At 44.3% G+C, this 15,138-nt stretch overlaps 2 protein-coding genes across 3 annotated transcripts; both read right to left on the bottom strand.

Moving 5' to 3' along the window:
- Positions 1-701: 701 nt before the first annotated feature.
- Positions 702-3,801, bottom strand: LOC117413952 (CD276 antigen-like). The gene is made up of 5 exons (XM_034023442.3): positions 3,667-3,801; positions 2,957-3,058; positions 2,310-2,657; positions 1,766-2,047; positions 702-1,440 (listed from the first exon to the last, which is right to left on the bottom strand). The coding sequence occupies exons 2-5, from the start codon at positions 3,024-3,026 to the stop codon at positions 1,268-1,270; spliced, it is 873 nt and encodes a 290-aa protein (XP_033879333.1). The 5' UTR covers positions 3,027-3,058; positions 3,667-3,801; the 3' UTR covers positions 702-1,267.
- A 1,331-nt stretch (positions 3,802-5,132) lies between these two features.
- LOC131701560 (uncharacterized) lies at positions 5,133-14,927 on the bottom strand. 2 transcript variants are annotated; one of them, XM_059000238.1, is made up of 9 exons: positions 14,316-14,927; positions 13,694-13,809; positions 13,389-13,489; positions 8,548-8,722; positions 8,124-8,241; positions 7,274-7,362; positions 7,109-7,194; positions 5,594-6,659; positions 5,133-5,226 (listed from the first exon to the last, which is right to left on the bottom strand). In XM_059000238.1, the coding sequence occupies exons 1-8, from the start codon at positions 14,874-14,876 to the stop codon at positions 5,629-5,631; spliced, it is 2,277 nt and encodes a 758-aa protein (XP_058856221.1). In that variant the 5' UTR covers positions 14,877-14,927; the 3' UTR covers positions 5,133-5,226; positions 5,594-5,628. The 2 variants fall into 2 exon arrangements, with proteins under 2 accessions (XP_058856221.1, XP_058856222.1); XM_059000239.1 differs by having other exon boundaries at positions 5,133-5,222.
- Positions 14,928-15,138: the final 211 nt, after the last annotated feature.

The raw sequence follows: 15,138 nt of genomic DNA, 5'->3' as shown, positions 1-15,138 counted from the left end.
AATATACTGTAGTGCATTCTATGGAAAAATATAGATATTATATTTATCTATATTTAATTATATTAAAATATATTTTCCTATACATTGGCACACTGTTTCTGGAGCCAGCAAGACCAACAGTGTGGATTAAGTTATGAAACCTGAAACTGAAAGGTAGTTTAATACATAACTGTACAATACAAAACAATGAAAAGTGTTGCTTATTAGTATTATTTTTTAATATAGTAAAAATGCATACATAAATGAACAAACTTCAGTGTGTACTTTTTTTTTTTTAAACACTACTTAGGTATAACATGTAATACTGTAATTGTAATAACGCAATACACCCTTGTGGGTAAAAACAACCAACTCTCAATACTGTTAATACATCATTACCAGTCCTGCTGCTATATTTAGTCCATGGTTTGCATTGTTTAAAGTTCATTGCCACACCACAGCTCACAGTGACATCTGCAGTAAAAAAAAGGGTAAAACTAAAAAATAAAAAGTATTTGAGTTGAAACACAAGAACGGACTGGCAAGTGAGGTGGCCGTCTCCAGCTATATTAATACAACGTCTAGTTCTAACAATTCTGTGACAAGTGCATCCGAATCATCTTTATATATAAAAAAAAACAGAATTCAGCATGCTGTGTTGTGCTGTGAATGGGAGCCTTTGTGACATCTGCTTATTGAACAGAAAAACAAGATTCAGAATCTCACTGAAAGTGAATGGCAGATATGTTCCATTGGTCATTTAATACAAGATACATTTATAGAGGTCAAGAATTGTGTTAAGAGTTCATTATTTAAATAAATACAACACTAAACAGTTTAACAGGAAACAAAAAAGTTCTTCACCCAGTACAAAAATAGGCATTTCTCTAGTATAAAAAATATTGTACTAACAAGAACACTATATGATCAGCAGTGGTTTTACAATACAACAGAAAGTTTTTGATAAATTACATTTAAAAAAGGTAACTGTGGTATAAACAGTTGTGGCTATACCATATAATAATGAAGTATTATCATGATATAAAACGTCTCTTTTTCCTGCTATTTATAGACAAGGTATTCCTGTTTATTAAAACCATTACATATTGTAACAGTATGTCTGAGTTTAAAACCATTTGTTTTCTCCCACAAGCGCTGAAAAGGTCTCTTAATAAACAATCGAGAGACACTGTCCAGGTGAATCTTCTCAGCTGCACAGACTCTCTCCCATTTTACAGATTAGCAGCCCATGGGTGGATAATATCTTGGTCCTATCCAGAGTTTCTTCTCAGCTACTCATTAGCTTCCCGTTCTCCAGATGTTCAATGCTCTTTGCTGTTGTTTTTTTACAGGTCTTAAAGTAAATGGTCAGTGCCAGGACACACAGCACAGCTAGGACAATAACAGACAAGACAGGAGCCCATCTCATTCCAGCAGGATTATCATCCACAGGAACATCTTCTGCAGAGGAAAGGAGTGATGGTAAAATAATCGTCAGTACACACGTAACTCAATACTTCAATACCACGTGACCATCACACAAACCAGCTATTACATAGCACCTCGAAGCTAATCTTGAGAAGATGTAGTTTTGCATTGCCAGTTTGTATGCAGGCTAATACATCTGGTCAGCAAAAACTCCATTTCACTACTCTATACAAATAGCAGGCGGGGGTTCTTATGTTAGACATTTCACTTGGATGGGAGCAGAGAAGAAATAAAAGTCGTAACAGTAAAAGCAGCAGGTGCAATTCAACGGCATGTTCCTCTGTGCTGCTGCAGGTACCTGGAAGGAGGCTGAAGGTCCTGGTGATGTGCTGGTTCAGTTCCCTGTTCTTCAGGATGAAGGTGAGGGTGGTGTTGGAGCTCCTCACAGTGGACAGGGTGCTGGTTACCGTGTACAGTCCCTCCGCGTTCCTCTGGGAGACAGTCTGGGACAGGATGGACACGTCCTGCCCCTCTCCATCCAGCCACTGGACTGTGGAGTCCGGATAGCCTTCAGACTGCAGGGAAGCGGTCACGTTGTAGGGGTTCACTTTAATCCTCAGGAGGGGTTCTGTGTACAAAGCTGGACACAACCAAGACATGATGTTAACAGACAAACCTACAGTCGCACTGGCATTAATTAATCCAAGCACATCATCATCATCATCATCATCATCACATTCCAGTCAAATGAACTCATTTTTCTTTTAAATCAATTCCAATTCCTTCATACTTCTCACACAAACAGGCAGCGAGAGACCATATTGATATAATGTTGCACTTAAAAATAACAACAGAAATAAAAGTCACTGTAAAGCAAGGACGCCAAACAAAGCTAAAAGTACCTGCAAATATCAAGGATAATGTTTTCCTCTGGCTTCCCAGCAAGGTGCTCACAGAGCAGGTGTACTCCCCAGCATCCTCTGGTCCCACCCCTTCCAGTTTGAGGGAAGCGTTCCCCCGTTTCAGCTCAGACAGGTAGAGGCTGGTCCTGTTCCAGTAGCGTGGGCTCTGCTTCTCCAGCTGGTCCTGCGCATAGTAGAAGCTGTGCACAACCTCGCTCCCCCTCTGCCACGTCAGCACGCTTTTATCCAGATTCAGGTCCCCCTCCACAGTGAATCTGCACTCCAGCACTGCGTACCGACCGTGCAGGGCAACTTGAGGGGTGCTGGGGACTCTCACCTCAAATTCAACTGAAAAGAAGAAGATGTGGTATTGCTGCAAGTTAGCAGGACTAGACTTCCCACTTGTGGAGACAGGGTGAGGAGCTCTAAATCCATGAATGCAGAGGAGCCCAGCTCTTCTGCATTGTGGTTAAGGTGCTCACTTGTGGTGTGTGGAGTTTACACCCAGCCTCTGCCCTGTTACACTGCAAAAACATGTAGGAGCTCTTAAATGAGACTTATTTATCTGAAGATTTATAACGTACTTTCTCTTGGCACAGTCGGAAATGCTTTGGAAATATGGCACTGTGTTATTTTTTTGGACTTACTGGAAGAGGATGACTTCAAGACTAGCAGGGAAACATAGATCATGTGTGTGAATCTCAAACTGCCCTTCATACCCGCGTACTGCCGGTTCTTAACTCAAGAAACTGTAAATGACAACAAAAGAAACAATTGCATTGAAAACGTTTTACAAATTCAGCTGAAAAGTAGGTTTACAACAACATTGGTGTTTGTAGAAAAGGTCTGAGTTTCCAGCGTTCAGCGTGTATGTAATATATACACTATTATCCACAATCCAAGATATCTGTCAAATACAATTATGGCTACAGTGTTTTTTTTTATTATTATTTTGTTTTGTTTTTATGTTATAAAAAAAATATTTAAGTAAATTGCACTACATAATGTATTAGATTATTCCAAAATATGTGATCAAGTATACTCATTCCAAAATCGCCAACAACACAACATATTTTGATTATGGAATTTGCTTCGAAGTTTGTTCAAGTCAAACACATCCTACATTTAGTGTCGATTCCAATAAATCTTTGTCCAACTTTGAAAATGTTTAATAATGCTACTAGTATTGAGACGCATTCTGCCGTATGAGCTACTTGCGTTAATTAACTTTGAACTATTCAGTCTGTCGATTACCTTGATCAACACAGCAAAACAAAAAAGTATCTTTTTACAAAATAATGTTGTAGTACCATGAATGACAAAACTTAAACGCGTTTATTTTAATATGTTAGCTTACCTCTGTCGAATAAATTACGTTCTCGTAGTAAACCGTAAAACTTAAGCACCGACACTCTCAACCGTTTCTTTCCCTTGCAGTCCAATTATTCTGTAACGCAGAAATGTACGAATGAGGTGAACACGTAGACGTGCTATATACGTTGCTTGTGTTCCGATACCACACCCTAGGACGTACTGACGTATTACATGCGTCACTTTAGATAAGGGTAGGTGTGTTTTTACTGTACCTCAATTGTTAGATAATGAATACTAAAACTAGAAAAGGAAAGAATAGAGATCACTTCATTCAAGCAAAGCCAGGAAAGTATTTGGTCACCAACGCCCGAGTGGTTGTAAATGCGAAGACATGTTGACACGTGAACAGCAGTGCTAGCTTTGCACGTTTAGCAAGGATTGTGGACAGGGAGAAAAACGCACTGTGTGAGGAGAGGAGACCCCATATGATATCTTCACCTGCATTTACATGGGAGTGAGTGACACCAGCTCTGTAATCCATCTTTGAGCACTCAGCAGTAGGTCAAATAGAACTGCACTGTGGTGAGAATATCTTATGCCAAAGCTGCTTTAAATGTATCAAGCTAAAATCAAACTTGTACATTTTCATTAGATCACCAGGTGTTAGTCACATCAAGTCTGAGAGAGAAAAAAAAAAAAAAAAATAGACCAACTCAAGGAAGTGCTGTACAGTATTTATGCGAATCCTAGGTGGCTGCATTTCATAGACCTGAAGAAATCCTGGCAGAAATAGTTAATTTAAAATATAGATAACTACATATATAAGTTATTTAAGCAGGCATTGCCAGCTATGACTGCACAATGGATTGGAACAGTGGTCCTCGCACTGCAGCTCTCTGTATCGTTAAAAGTGTACAGCCCGAGTAATGTGTATATATATACACGCTAGAATCTAGTGCCATATGCCAGATTTGCACCCCTGAATATGCCACCAACATGGAGAACACACTGGGGGGGGGGGGGGGTGGCAATTTATGTAAAAAAAAAAAAAAACACACACCTGGAGCAGGTTGTAAAATGTTGGTACATAAAATGGGATCAGGCAAGAAACAAGTTTATAGTGCTGGCAGGTATGACGGCACAAGTTATTTAGTGATTTGTTTGATTAAAATCTTAGCTTAGGCAGCTGTGTATAAACAAGCTAAGGTTGTCATAGTAGCATGAAAGGCTCCATGACCGCACCTAGCCTGCCAATTTAATTTCAGTTTCACACATGACTGAAACCATTGACATTACAAAACACAGCAGAGATTTGGTCATGTGATAAATTTCATAAATAAGAACACCTCAAAATTAGACCCCAGTTATTTGGGAAGTCAATGGCCGGTAGAGTACTGGCATTTTACCAGACACTTCTTCAGCATTACATATGGCAATCCACCCCCCCCCCCCAAAAAAAAAAAAAAAAAACCTCCAATGGATTAGTTATAAAAACCACACAGAAGGCAATTCTGTTTTCAAAACACGTTTATTTACAAATTCCTCCGGTTACGCACAGTTCAATAAATTTCAAGCTTGTGCAGCCAATAGTTCCTTCAGCTATCTGAAAAAGAAATATATAAAAAGCAAGGGATTAATAAGTTGTACCACTACTTTTATTAAGCAATGTAACCCTGTGAGGTGCCCTGGCTGTAAAATCAATGTTAGTTTAAAAGTGGTTAATATTTTAGGACCTAGATATCAAGAGGGAAGAATGCGAGGTAATTAACACATTTCACCTATACTATTACTTATCTTAGGTATGCAGAGTAACATGTGTTCCAAAGACATGGAATGCAAGTGGGACATATGAAACGTCCATATCTCCACAATCAGATACTCCAATAACAAGTTTCATGACCATTGGGTAGGCAGTTTCACAGAGATGCAAAAACATAAGTGTGCCAGAGGAACTAAAGTCATGCACTTACCCAAATGAGGTGCCAAGTTATTCTTCCAGGGGTCTTTACTCCTGGTTATCAGTCAACATCTTCCCCCAGGTGCTTTGGGCAGGGTTCCTCCTCATCCTGGCATTCAGCTCGTCAGGGGTATCCTGACGTTCCGTAGTGTGGCCAGGGGGGACCCCAAACCCACCAGCTCTCTCAGCATCCTGGACAGTTCCCACAGACGCACCCCATTCAGAGTAGTTGGCTCCCTCGGTATGGGCCTCAGACAGTGAAGTTCTATTACCTTGAAACTCTTCAGATAGGATTGTCTCGTTACTTTGATTCTCGTCAGCCTTTCCATTTTCTAGACCCCCTTCAGACACTACTTTTCCTTCATCCTCATCCCAGTCAGAGGGGCTATACCCTTCATCTCCATCCCAATCAAGTTGGTCTGTGTGTTCAGACCATTCAATGGGGTCCATACCGTCCGATTGGAGATCACCCTCATCCATTGCGTCATGGTAATCCTCAGAGTCTACATAGTCCGAGTCGGTTCCTTCCGCATCGTCCCACCTCCGATCATCAGCTCCCTCACCCTCAAGCCATTTGTGTTGTTCCGCTTCCTCAGACTGGGCTGCTCCCTCACTCTGATCAGCACCTGAACCCTTCACCCATCCAGGTCTTCGTGTCCCTTCGTCAAAGTGCCACTTCAGATTTTCCCACTGGCCAGTTCCATTGTGCTCCTCCTCCTGTGGAACATCTTCATACTTCTCCTCCTGTGGAACCTCTTCATACTCATCCCACTCATCATAGGGGTCAGCCGCACCCTCTGAAGGCTCTTCAGGTGCACCATGTTTGTTAGCTGGGACAGAATGATCTTGGCTATACATCTCAACCTCTTGCTTCTCTGCATCAATATGGCTAGACTTGCCCTGCTCCGTCATGTTTTCTGCAGTCTCCACTGCATTAAGCCAGGCAATCTGATCATCCCGATCTGATGAAGATGAGCTTGTCTCTTCATTGTCATCCAGTAGATCAGAACTTTGGCTGACGCTGGACTGCTCTTTAACCTTATTGTCCACGAACAGTAATGGGCCGCTACTTTTAAGATCTGAAAGAGAATACACCATGTCTCTGGAGGCTCATTAGACTACACAATGAAGCAGAACCACCACACAGGTCAGCACCTCCTTCTGGGGGCATAACACATAAAACCTTTATGCCATCCAGCTTATTCTTCAAAATGAATAACTAGTAAAAAATAAAAAAAAAAAAAAAAAAATCACACAAGGTAACAAGTGCCTCAGATGTTAGTGGTGTGAACATACAGCTTATTCAATAATTAATCCAACTTCCACTGGATATCCTACACAAGGGATCCAAAATCCGAGCTCAAGGTATTCTGGTTTAAAAGCCTTAGCCAGGTCATCATACAAAATCGCATTAGCCTGGGAGTTTCCCTCCCTTCATTACATTCCTGTTACATGCATACCAATGCCCTGACACCCAGTTGTCAAAGGGTATCCCTCCTTCATGGTTTGTGAAGGGACAATGACATACCTTCAGACAGCAACTCAAGTGCTCCACCCGTACACTTTGAATTGCAGCAGGTACAGACGCTGTTGAAACCTTCAAGTTCCTCCCACCTAAATACAAAAAATGCACCACTTAAAACAAATAATCCATTGGGTGTGACAAACTACACACCTGCAGCCAAATGCTTACCTTTTTTTGATTCTGTTGTAGGTGCAGGACTTGGCACCTGGTGTCACTAGCGGGCTGTTTGCAATAAATAAGACACAGTGAAGGTAGATCTGAAAATAGAAGAGGAAATATTCACATGGGGCAGGTTCTTCCACAGTTATTTTAAAATTATAATGCTCTGGTTAGAAGAGATTGTGTTTTGGAATTGCTTAGAAGCCAATGCATCTCCTTCAGTCCACTTGAACAAACAGATGTGTCCCATTTACTCTTTGATCTCTATGCTACCGATGAAGTTTGAACCACACACGTTTGTGCTGCTTGTCTTAGTTTTCCAGGACCCCTTGTAAACGTGGCCTCAGTCTCAATGGGTACATTTCCTGGTTAAATATGTTAGCATTAAAAGCAGGGGTGCACAAATCTGGTCATTAAGGTCCAGAGTCCTCTAGGTTTTATGTAGATGGATTGAAAGCTACACAATTAAGACATGGAATGAGGTTACAGGTGGAAGAGAGACAGAGGGCTCCAGAGCTGCTCCAAGCATGCCCACAGCCAGACACTCCTGCAGATTCATTAATGGCAGACAGGAATTCAATATTGGATATATGAATGCTACTATATAAAATAGAATTTCTGCAAAATTAAAAGGATTGTTCAAAACAAGTGCAGCACAATTAGGTTTCCTATACTCAATACTTTGTAGCAGCTCTCAGAAGTAATGAGAGCAAACTGCCAAATAGCTAATTAGTCTAGGTGTCTAATTTCACTAATGGCTCAGGGTTTCATGTTGCACCAGTCTTTGAAATTAAGACTTGACAACAGTTCCCCAGAACATTCAAAAAAGCAGGGTTGGTACAGATAACAAAATTAATACCTTGGAAGAGGGCTTCACATTAAACTGGAAAGCATCAATGACAAAGTTGATTGTATCGCGAGTTCTTGGTGGGACAAACGAGGAGTTGCAGGCTTCAGTTTTGCTGTCCACCATGCACCTGAAAAGGAGGTTAACAATGCAATCTTCAGCCAACTGAAAGGCAATTGTTAGTCCAATAACAGACCCTACCTAACAGAACAGAGCTCAGAACCCAAAAGCACATAGGAGTAAATGCAGTAGCATTTATTAGTTAGTCCAATAACTTAACATTGGAACAGGGCAGTGAGCACATTCCAAAATAATGTCATTCACAATTCAGAATCAGAACTATGATACTTTTCACCTTTATACAGAATGCAAAAATACAATGGTCTTTTTACAAAAAAAGCCGGCACAGGATAGCATTATTTTAAAGAAGTCTTACCCATAGTTGTCAATCACATTGTATTGGGGGGTTGACTTAGGATCTGGAGAAGCAGTTGCATGACAGGAGTGGATGAAAAGCTTCTGCCCCGGATTACGAAGATATCCCCTCACCTGGAAGGGGATGGCCTGGCCAAGTTGGTACACGTTGCTCAAAGAACCTTTAGTCCAGGCACCTAAAGGAAGAGGAGCACAACTTACTGGCATATCTGGGAGTATGTGTCCTCAAAAAGATACAAGGACATAACTGTAGATGTTGAAAGTGGTTCCCATGATCTGTTACCCAATTGTTTGCAAGGAACACATGGGGGTGGGTTATTGATTAATGAATTACTCTGGCTGTTTGACAAACATGACAACGAAGGTAGATCTACATGGAAGTAATCTTAAACCAAGACATGTTCTTCTATTGTACCTTCAAAAACTAAAGTATAGTACACAGAAAAGCATTCCATTGGAACTAACAAGGGATGAGAGAGAAGCGAGCTCAGGCATGGTGGGTTTGTAACAAGGGATCAGAGTGAAGCGAGCTCAGGCATGGTGGGTTTGTAACAAGGGATCAGAGTGAAGCGAGCTCAGGCATGGTGGGTTTGTAACACAAGGGATGAGAGAGAAGCGAGCTCAGGCATGGTGGGTTTGTAACAAGGGATCAGAGTGAAGCGAGCTCAGGCATGGTGGGTTTGTAACACAAGGGATGAGAGAGAAGCGAGCTCAGGCATGGTGGGTTTGTAACAAGGGATGAGAGAGAAGCGAGCTCAGGCATGGTGGGTTTGTAACAAGGGATCAGAGTGAAGCGAGCTCAGGCATGGTGGGTTTGTAACACAAGGGATCAGAGTGAAGCGAGCTCAGGCATGGTGGGTTTGTAACAAGGGATGAGAGAGAAGCGAGCTCAGGCATGGTGGGTTTGTAACAAGGGATGAGAGAGAAGCGAGCTCAGGCATGGTGGGTTTGTAACACAAGGGATCAGAGTGAAGCGAGCTCAGGCATGGTGGGTTTGTAACAAGGGATGAGAGAGAAGCGAGCTCAGGCATGGTGGGTTTGTAACAAGGGATCAGAGTGAAGCGAGCTCAGGCATGGTGGGTTTGTAACACAAGGGATCAGAGTGAAGCGAGCTCAGGCATGGTGGGTTTGTAACAAGGGATCAGAGTGAAGCGAGCTCAGGCATGGTGGGTTTGTAACACAAGGGATGAGAGAGAAGCGAGCTCAGGCATGGTGGGTTTGTAACAAGGGATCAGAGTGAAGCGAGCTCAGGCATGGTGGGTTTGTAACAAGGGATCAGAGTGAAGCGAGCTCAGGCATGGTGGGTTTGTAACAAGGGATCAGAGTGAAGCGAGCTCAGGCATGGTGGGTTTGTAACACAAGGGATCAGAGTGAAGCGAGCTCAGGCATGGTGGGTTTGTAACAAGGGATCAGAGTGAAGCGAGCTCAGGCATGGTGGGTTTGTAACAAGGGATCAGAGTGAAGCGAGCTCAGGCATGGTGGGTTTGTAACAAGGGATCAGAGTGAAGCGAGCTCAGGCATGGTGGGTTTGTAACACAAGGGATCAGAGTGAAGCGAGCTCAGGCATGGTGGGTTTGTAACAAGGGATCAGAGTGAAGCGAGCTCAGGCATGGTGGGTTTGTAACAAGGGATCAGAGTGAAGCGAGCTCAGGCATGGTGGGTTTGTAACACAAGGGATCAGAGTGAAGCGAGCTCAGGCATGGTGGGTTTGTAACACAAGGGATCAGAGTGAAGCGAGCTCAGGCATGGTGGGTTTGTAACAAGGGATCAGAGTGAAGCGAGCTCAGGCATGGTGGGTTTGTAACACAAGGGATCAGAGTGAAGCGAGCTCAGGCATGGTGGGTTTGTAACACAAGGGATCAGAGTGAAGCGAGCTCAGGCATGGTGGGTTTGTAACAAGGGATCAGAGTGAAGCGAGCTCAGGCATGGTGGGTTTGTAACACAAGGGATGAGAGAGAAGCGAGCTCAGGCATGGTGGGTTTGTAACAAGGGATGAGAGAGAAGCGAGCTCAGGCATGGTGGGTTTGTAACACAAGGGATGAGAGAGAAGCGAGCTCAGGCATGGTGGGTTTGTAACAAGGGATCAGAGTGAAGCGAGCTCAGGCATGGTGGGTTTGTAACACAAGGGATCAGAGTGAAGCGAGCTCAGGCATGGTGGGTTTGTAACACAAGGGATCAGAGTGAAGCGAGCTCAGGCATGGTGGGTTTGTAACAAGGGATCAGAGTGAAGCGAGCTCAGGCATGGTGGGTTTGTAACACAAGGGATGAGAGAGAAGCGAGCTCAGGCATGGTGGGTTTGTAACAAGGGATCAGAGTGAAGCGAGCTCAGGCATGGTGGGTTTGTAACACAAGGGATCAGAGTGAAGCGAGCTCAGGCATGGTGGGTTTGTAACACAAGGGATGAGAGAGAAGCGAGCTCAGGCATGGTGGGTTTGTAACACAAGGGATCAGAGTGAAGCGAGCTCAGGCATGGTGGGTTTGTAACACAAGGGATCAGAGTGAAGCGAGCTCAGGCATGGTGGGTTTGTAACAAGGGATGAGAGAGAAGCGAGCTCAGGCATGGTGGGTTTGTAACACAAGGGATCAGAGTGAAGCGAGCTCAGGCATGGTGGGTTTGTAACAAGGGATCAGAGTGAAGCGAGCTCAGGCATGGTGGGTTTGTAACACAAGGGATCAGAGTGAAGCGAGCTCAGGCATGGTGGGTTTGTAACACAAGGGATGAGAGAGAAGCGAGCTCAGGCATGGTGGGTTTGTAACACAAGGGATCAGAGTGAAGCGAGCTCAGGCATGGTGGGTTTGTAACACAAGGGATCAGAGTGAAGCGAGCTCAGGCATGGTGGGTTTGTAACAAGGGATGAGAGAGAAGCGAGCTCAGGCATGGTGGGTTTGTAACACAAGGGATCAGAGTGAAGCGAGCTCAGGCATGGTGGGTTTGTAACAAGGGATCAGAGTGAAGCGAGCTCAGGCATGGTGGGTTTGTAACACAAGGGATGAGAGAGAAGCGAGCTCAGGCATGGTGGGTTTGTAACAAGGGATGAGAGAGAAGCGAGCTCAGGCATGGTGGGTTTGTAACACAAGGGATGAGAGAGAAGCGAGCTCAGGCATGGTGGGTTTGTAACAAGGGATCAGAGTGAAGCGAGCTCAGGCATGGTGGGTTTGTAACAAGGGATCAGAGTGAAGCGAGCTCAGGCATGGTGGGTTTGTAACACAAGGGATCAGAGTGAAGCGAGCTCAGGCATGGTGGGTTTGTAACAAGGGATCAGAGTGAAGCGAGCTCAGGCATGGTGGGTTTGTAACACAAGGGATGAGAGAGAAGCGAGCTCAGGCATGGTGGGTTTGTAACAAGGGATCAGAGTGAAGCGAGCTCAGGCATGGTGGGTTTGTAACACAAGGGATCAGAGTGAAGCGAGCTCAGGCATGGTGGGTTTGTAACACAAGGGATGAGAGAGAAGCGAGCTCAGGCATGGTGGGTTTGTAACACAAGGGATCAGAGTGAAGCGAGCTCAGGCATGGTGGGTTTGTAACACAAGGGATCAGAGTGAAGCGAGCTCAGGCATGGTGGGTTTGTAACAAGGGATGAGAGAGAAGCGAGCTCAGGCATGGTGGGTTTGTAACACAAGGGATCAGAGTGAAGCGAGCTCAGGCATGGTGGGTTTGTAACAAGGGATCAGAGTGAAGCGAGCTCAGGCATGGTGGGTTTGTAACACAAGGGATCAGAGTGAAGCGAGCTCAGGCATGGTGGGTTTGTAACACAAGGGATGAGAGAGAAGCGAGCTCAGGCATGGTGGGTTTGTAACACAAGGGATCAGAGTGAAGCGAGCTCAGGCATGGTGGGTTTGTAACACAAGGGATCAGAGTGAAGCGAGCTCAGGCATGGTGGGTTTGTAACAAGGGATGAGAGAGAAGCGAGCTCAGGCATGGTGGGTTTGTAACACAAGGGATCAGAGTGAAGCGAGCTCAGGCATGGTGGGTTTGTAACAAGGGATCAGAGTGAAGCGAGCTCAGGCATGGTGGGTTTGTAACACAAGGGATGAGAGAGAAGCGAGCTCAGGCATGGTGGGTTTGTAACAAGGGATGAGAGAGAAGCGAGCTCAGGCATGGTGGGTTTGTAACACAAGGGATGAGAGAGAAGCGAGCTCAGGCATGGTGGGTTTGTAACAAGGGATCAGAGTGAAGCGAGCTCAGGCATGGTGGGTTTGTAACACAAGGGATGAGAGAGAAGCGAGCTCAGGCATGGTGGGTTTGTAACAAGGGATCAGAGTGAAGCGAGCTCAGGCATGGTGGGTTTGTAACACAAGGGATCAGAGTGAAGCGAGCTCAGGCATGGTGGGTTTGTAACACAAGGGATGAGAGAGAAGCGAGCTCAGGCATGGTGGGTTTGTAACACAAGGGATCAGAGTGAAGCGAGCTCAGGCATGGTGGGTTTGTAACACAAGGGATCAGAGTGAAGCGAGCTCAGGCATGGTGGGTTTGTAACAAGGGATGAGAGAGAAGCGAGCTCAGGCATGGTGGGTTTGTAACACAAGGGATCAGAGTGAAGCGAGCTCAGGCATGGTGGGTTTGTAACAAGGGATCAGAGTGAAGCGAGCTCAGGCATGGTGGGTTTGTAACACAAGGGATGAGAGAGAAGCGAGCTCAGGCATGGTGGGTTTGTAACAAGGGATGAGAGAGAAGCGAGCTCAGGCATGGTGGGTTTGTAACACAAGGGATCAGAGTGAAGCGAGCTCAGGCATGGTGGGTTTGTAACACAAGGGATCAGAGTGAAGCGAGCTCAGGCATGGTGGGTTTGTAACACAAGGGATCAGAGTGAAGCGAGCTCAGGCATGGTGGGAAGATACTTGCTGTTCATTGGGATCAGGTCAAAGCCAAACTGCTTCAGAGTCCTGATACCAGCAGGAGGATACCAGGTGGGGCGAAACACAAGCTTGTAGAGATGGTGGTACCTGTAATACCAGACAAAAGATACACAATAGTTTAACCAAAAGGGAGCCTGTGGGTTTGAGAGTGCATTTCTGCATGGTGATATGCAATTTCACACAAGGGGGTAATCGTGCAACAAATGCAGGTGGGCAAATCCCTCGAAGTCATTGAGAGTGTATAGCAAATTGGTTGCAGAAAAAAAAAAAAACACACAACCTACTGCCTACCTTGGATAACGGCACTCAATTCCTATATTGACCGGATGGGCCCTTCGAATTGAGCCTCTCTTTCTATTGGGAACATAGCGAAGGACATTCTGGTAGACTACCAATCCATCGGGCATCTAAGGATTTAAAAATAGTTACATAATTAATATGAAATGGTGTGTAGCTACCACCATCAGCAACACTGAACTTCAGGACTGAACAACCCAAGTAGGAGCTTTGCTAGTTAAAGGGTAAGCCCCTTTTTACAAAATTGGACAAGGATTAAGTTAAACAGTTTGAATCAATAAAACATTGCTTAATTTAAAAAGGCTACAATTCGCAACTTAAACTAAGAATCCATCAATAAAATGGTGTACATACATCAGTATGTTAAAATGATAAACTTTTTGTTTTGTTTTTTACATAACCCAAACAGTGATTTTATACACAATTCTTATGTCGCTGCTCTGCGGTTTGTTTTTAAATGTAAATTTGCCGGTCACTTGGGTGATATCAATTAAGTAGCTTCCCTGCTGTATAATAAATCACACACCGGCAGTCAATCCACGTAAACACACACAATACTGTGTATTAAAACACCTTTGAGACTATATCAATATTCTGAACTTGATCAGAGACTTACCGAACGCTTGCTTCCACATTCAGAGTAGCTGTAGGTGAACACAAGATCCCCGGTTTCTCGGTCTACTCCGTTGCTTTGGCATTCGTAACTGTACCCCAAGGTCAATTGCGATGCCGTGCAGCCAAACCCAAAGAACCTCTTCTTAACTTTCACCACCATGTCACTTTCGCCGCACAGAACCTCAACATCAGAGACGGTCGGGGGTGTAACCGGCTTGTCTTCGCTAACCAGATTTATGATTTGCTTTATCTCGGGCGGCAGGGTTGCGTGTTGGTCTCCATCGTTTACCCGGGGGCTAAGCATTTTGTGCGGGAACGGGGTAACGTAGAAAGGAATGCCTACTTCAGGTAACACCACCTGTTTTTTTGCCTTCGTTTCGTCGTTCGATCGATCGAAGGAGCCCGAATCTTTGTGCCACGTCTCGTCACCCTCGTATCCCGAAGAAGCGCTACGATGCCTTTTCTGGATGATCCAGTTTGAATCAAACTTTTGTGCAATGCTCAGAGGAAGAACAGTCCCGCTCCATACGCTGCAAAAAAGTAACAAACACGCGAGCTTCATTGCTTGACAGCCACAAACTGTGTCCCGTACCCAAAAGACAAGAACAAGAGTCAGGATTGAACGTTTTCCAATCCCACTGCATTTTTTAAATGGTCGTTAATGAGTTATCGCCTGATAACAGGTGTCTCATCCAGTACATTCATAAATTCTCACGTGTAATAAATAGAATTAAAAAAAGAGAACGACCATTAGTTATGTTAATCGGGGCTCCGATTCATTGGTGCAAAGTGAATCGTGATATTTGTTGGCCAGAAGGGTTTGT

This window comes from Acipenser ruthenus, chromosome 25 (genome assembly GCF_902713425.1).
Source record: "Acipenser ruthenus chromosome 25, fAciRut3.2 maternal haplotype, whole genome shotgun sequence".
Classification (NCBI taxonomy): Eukaryota; Metazoa; Chordata; class Actinopteri; order Acipenseriformes; family Acipenseridae; genus Acipenser; species Acipenser ruthenus.
The sequence above is the reverse complement of the archived record's forward strand: the minus strand, read 5'-3'. Positions and strand labels throughout refer to the sequence as shown.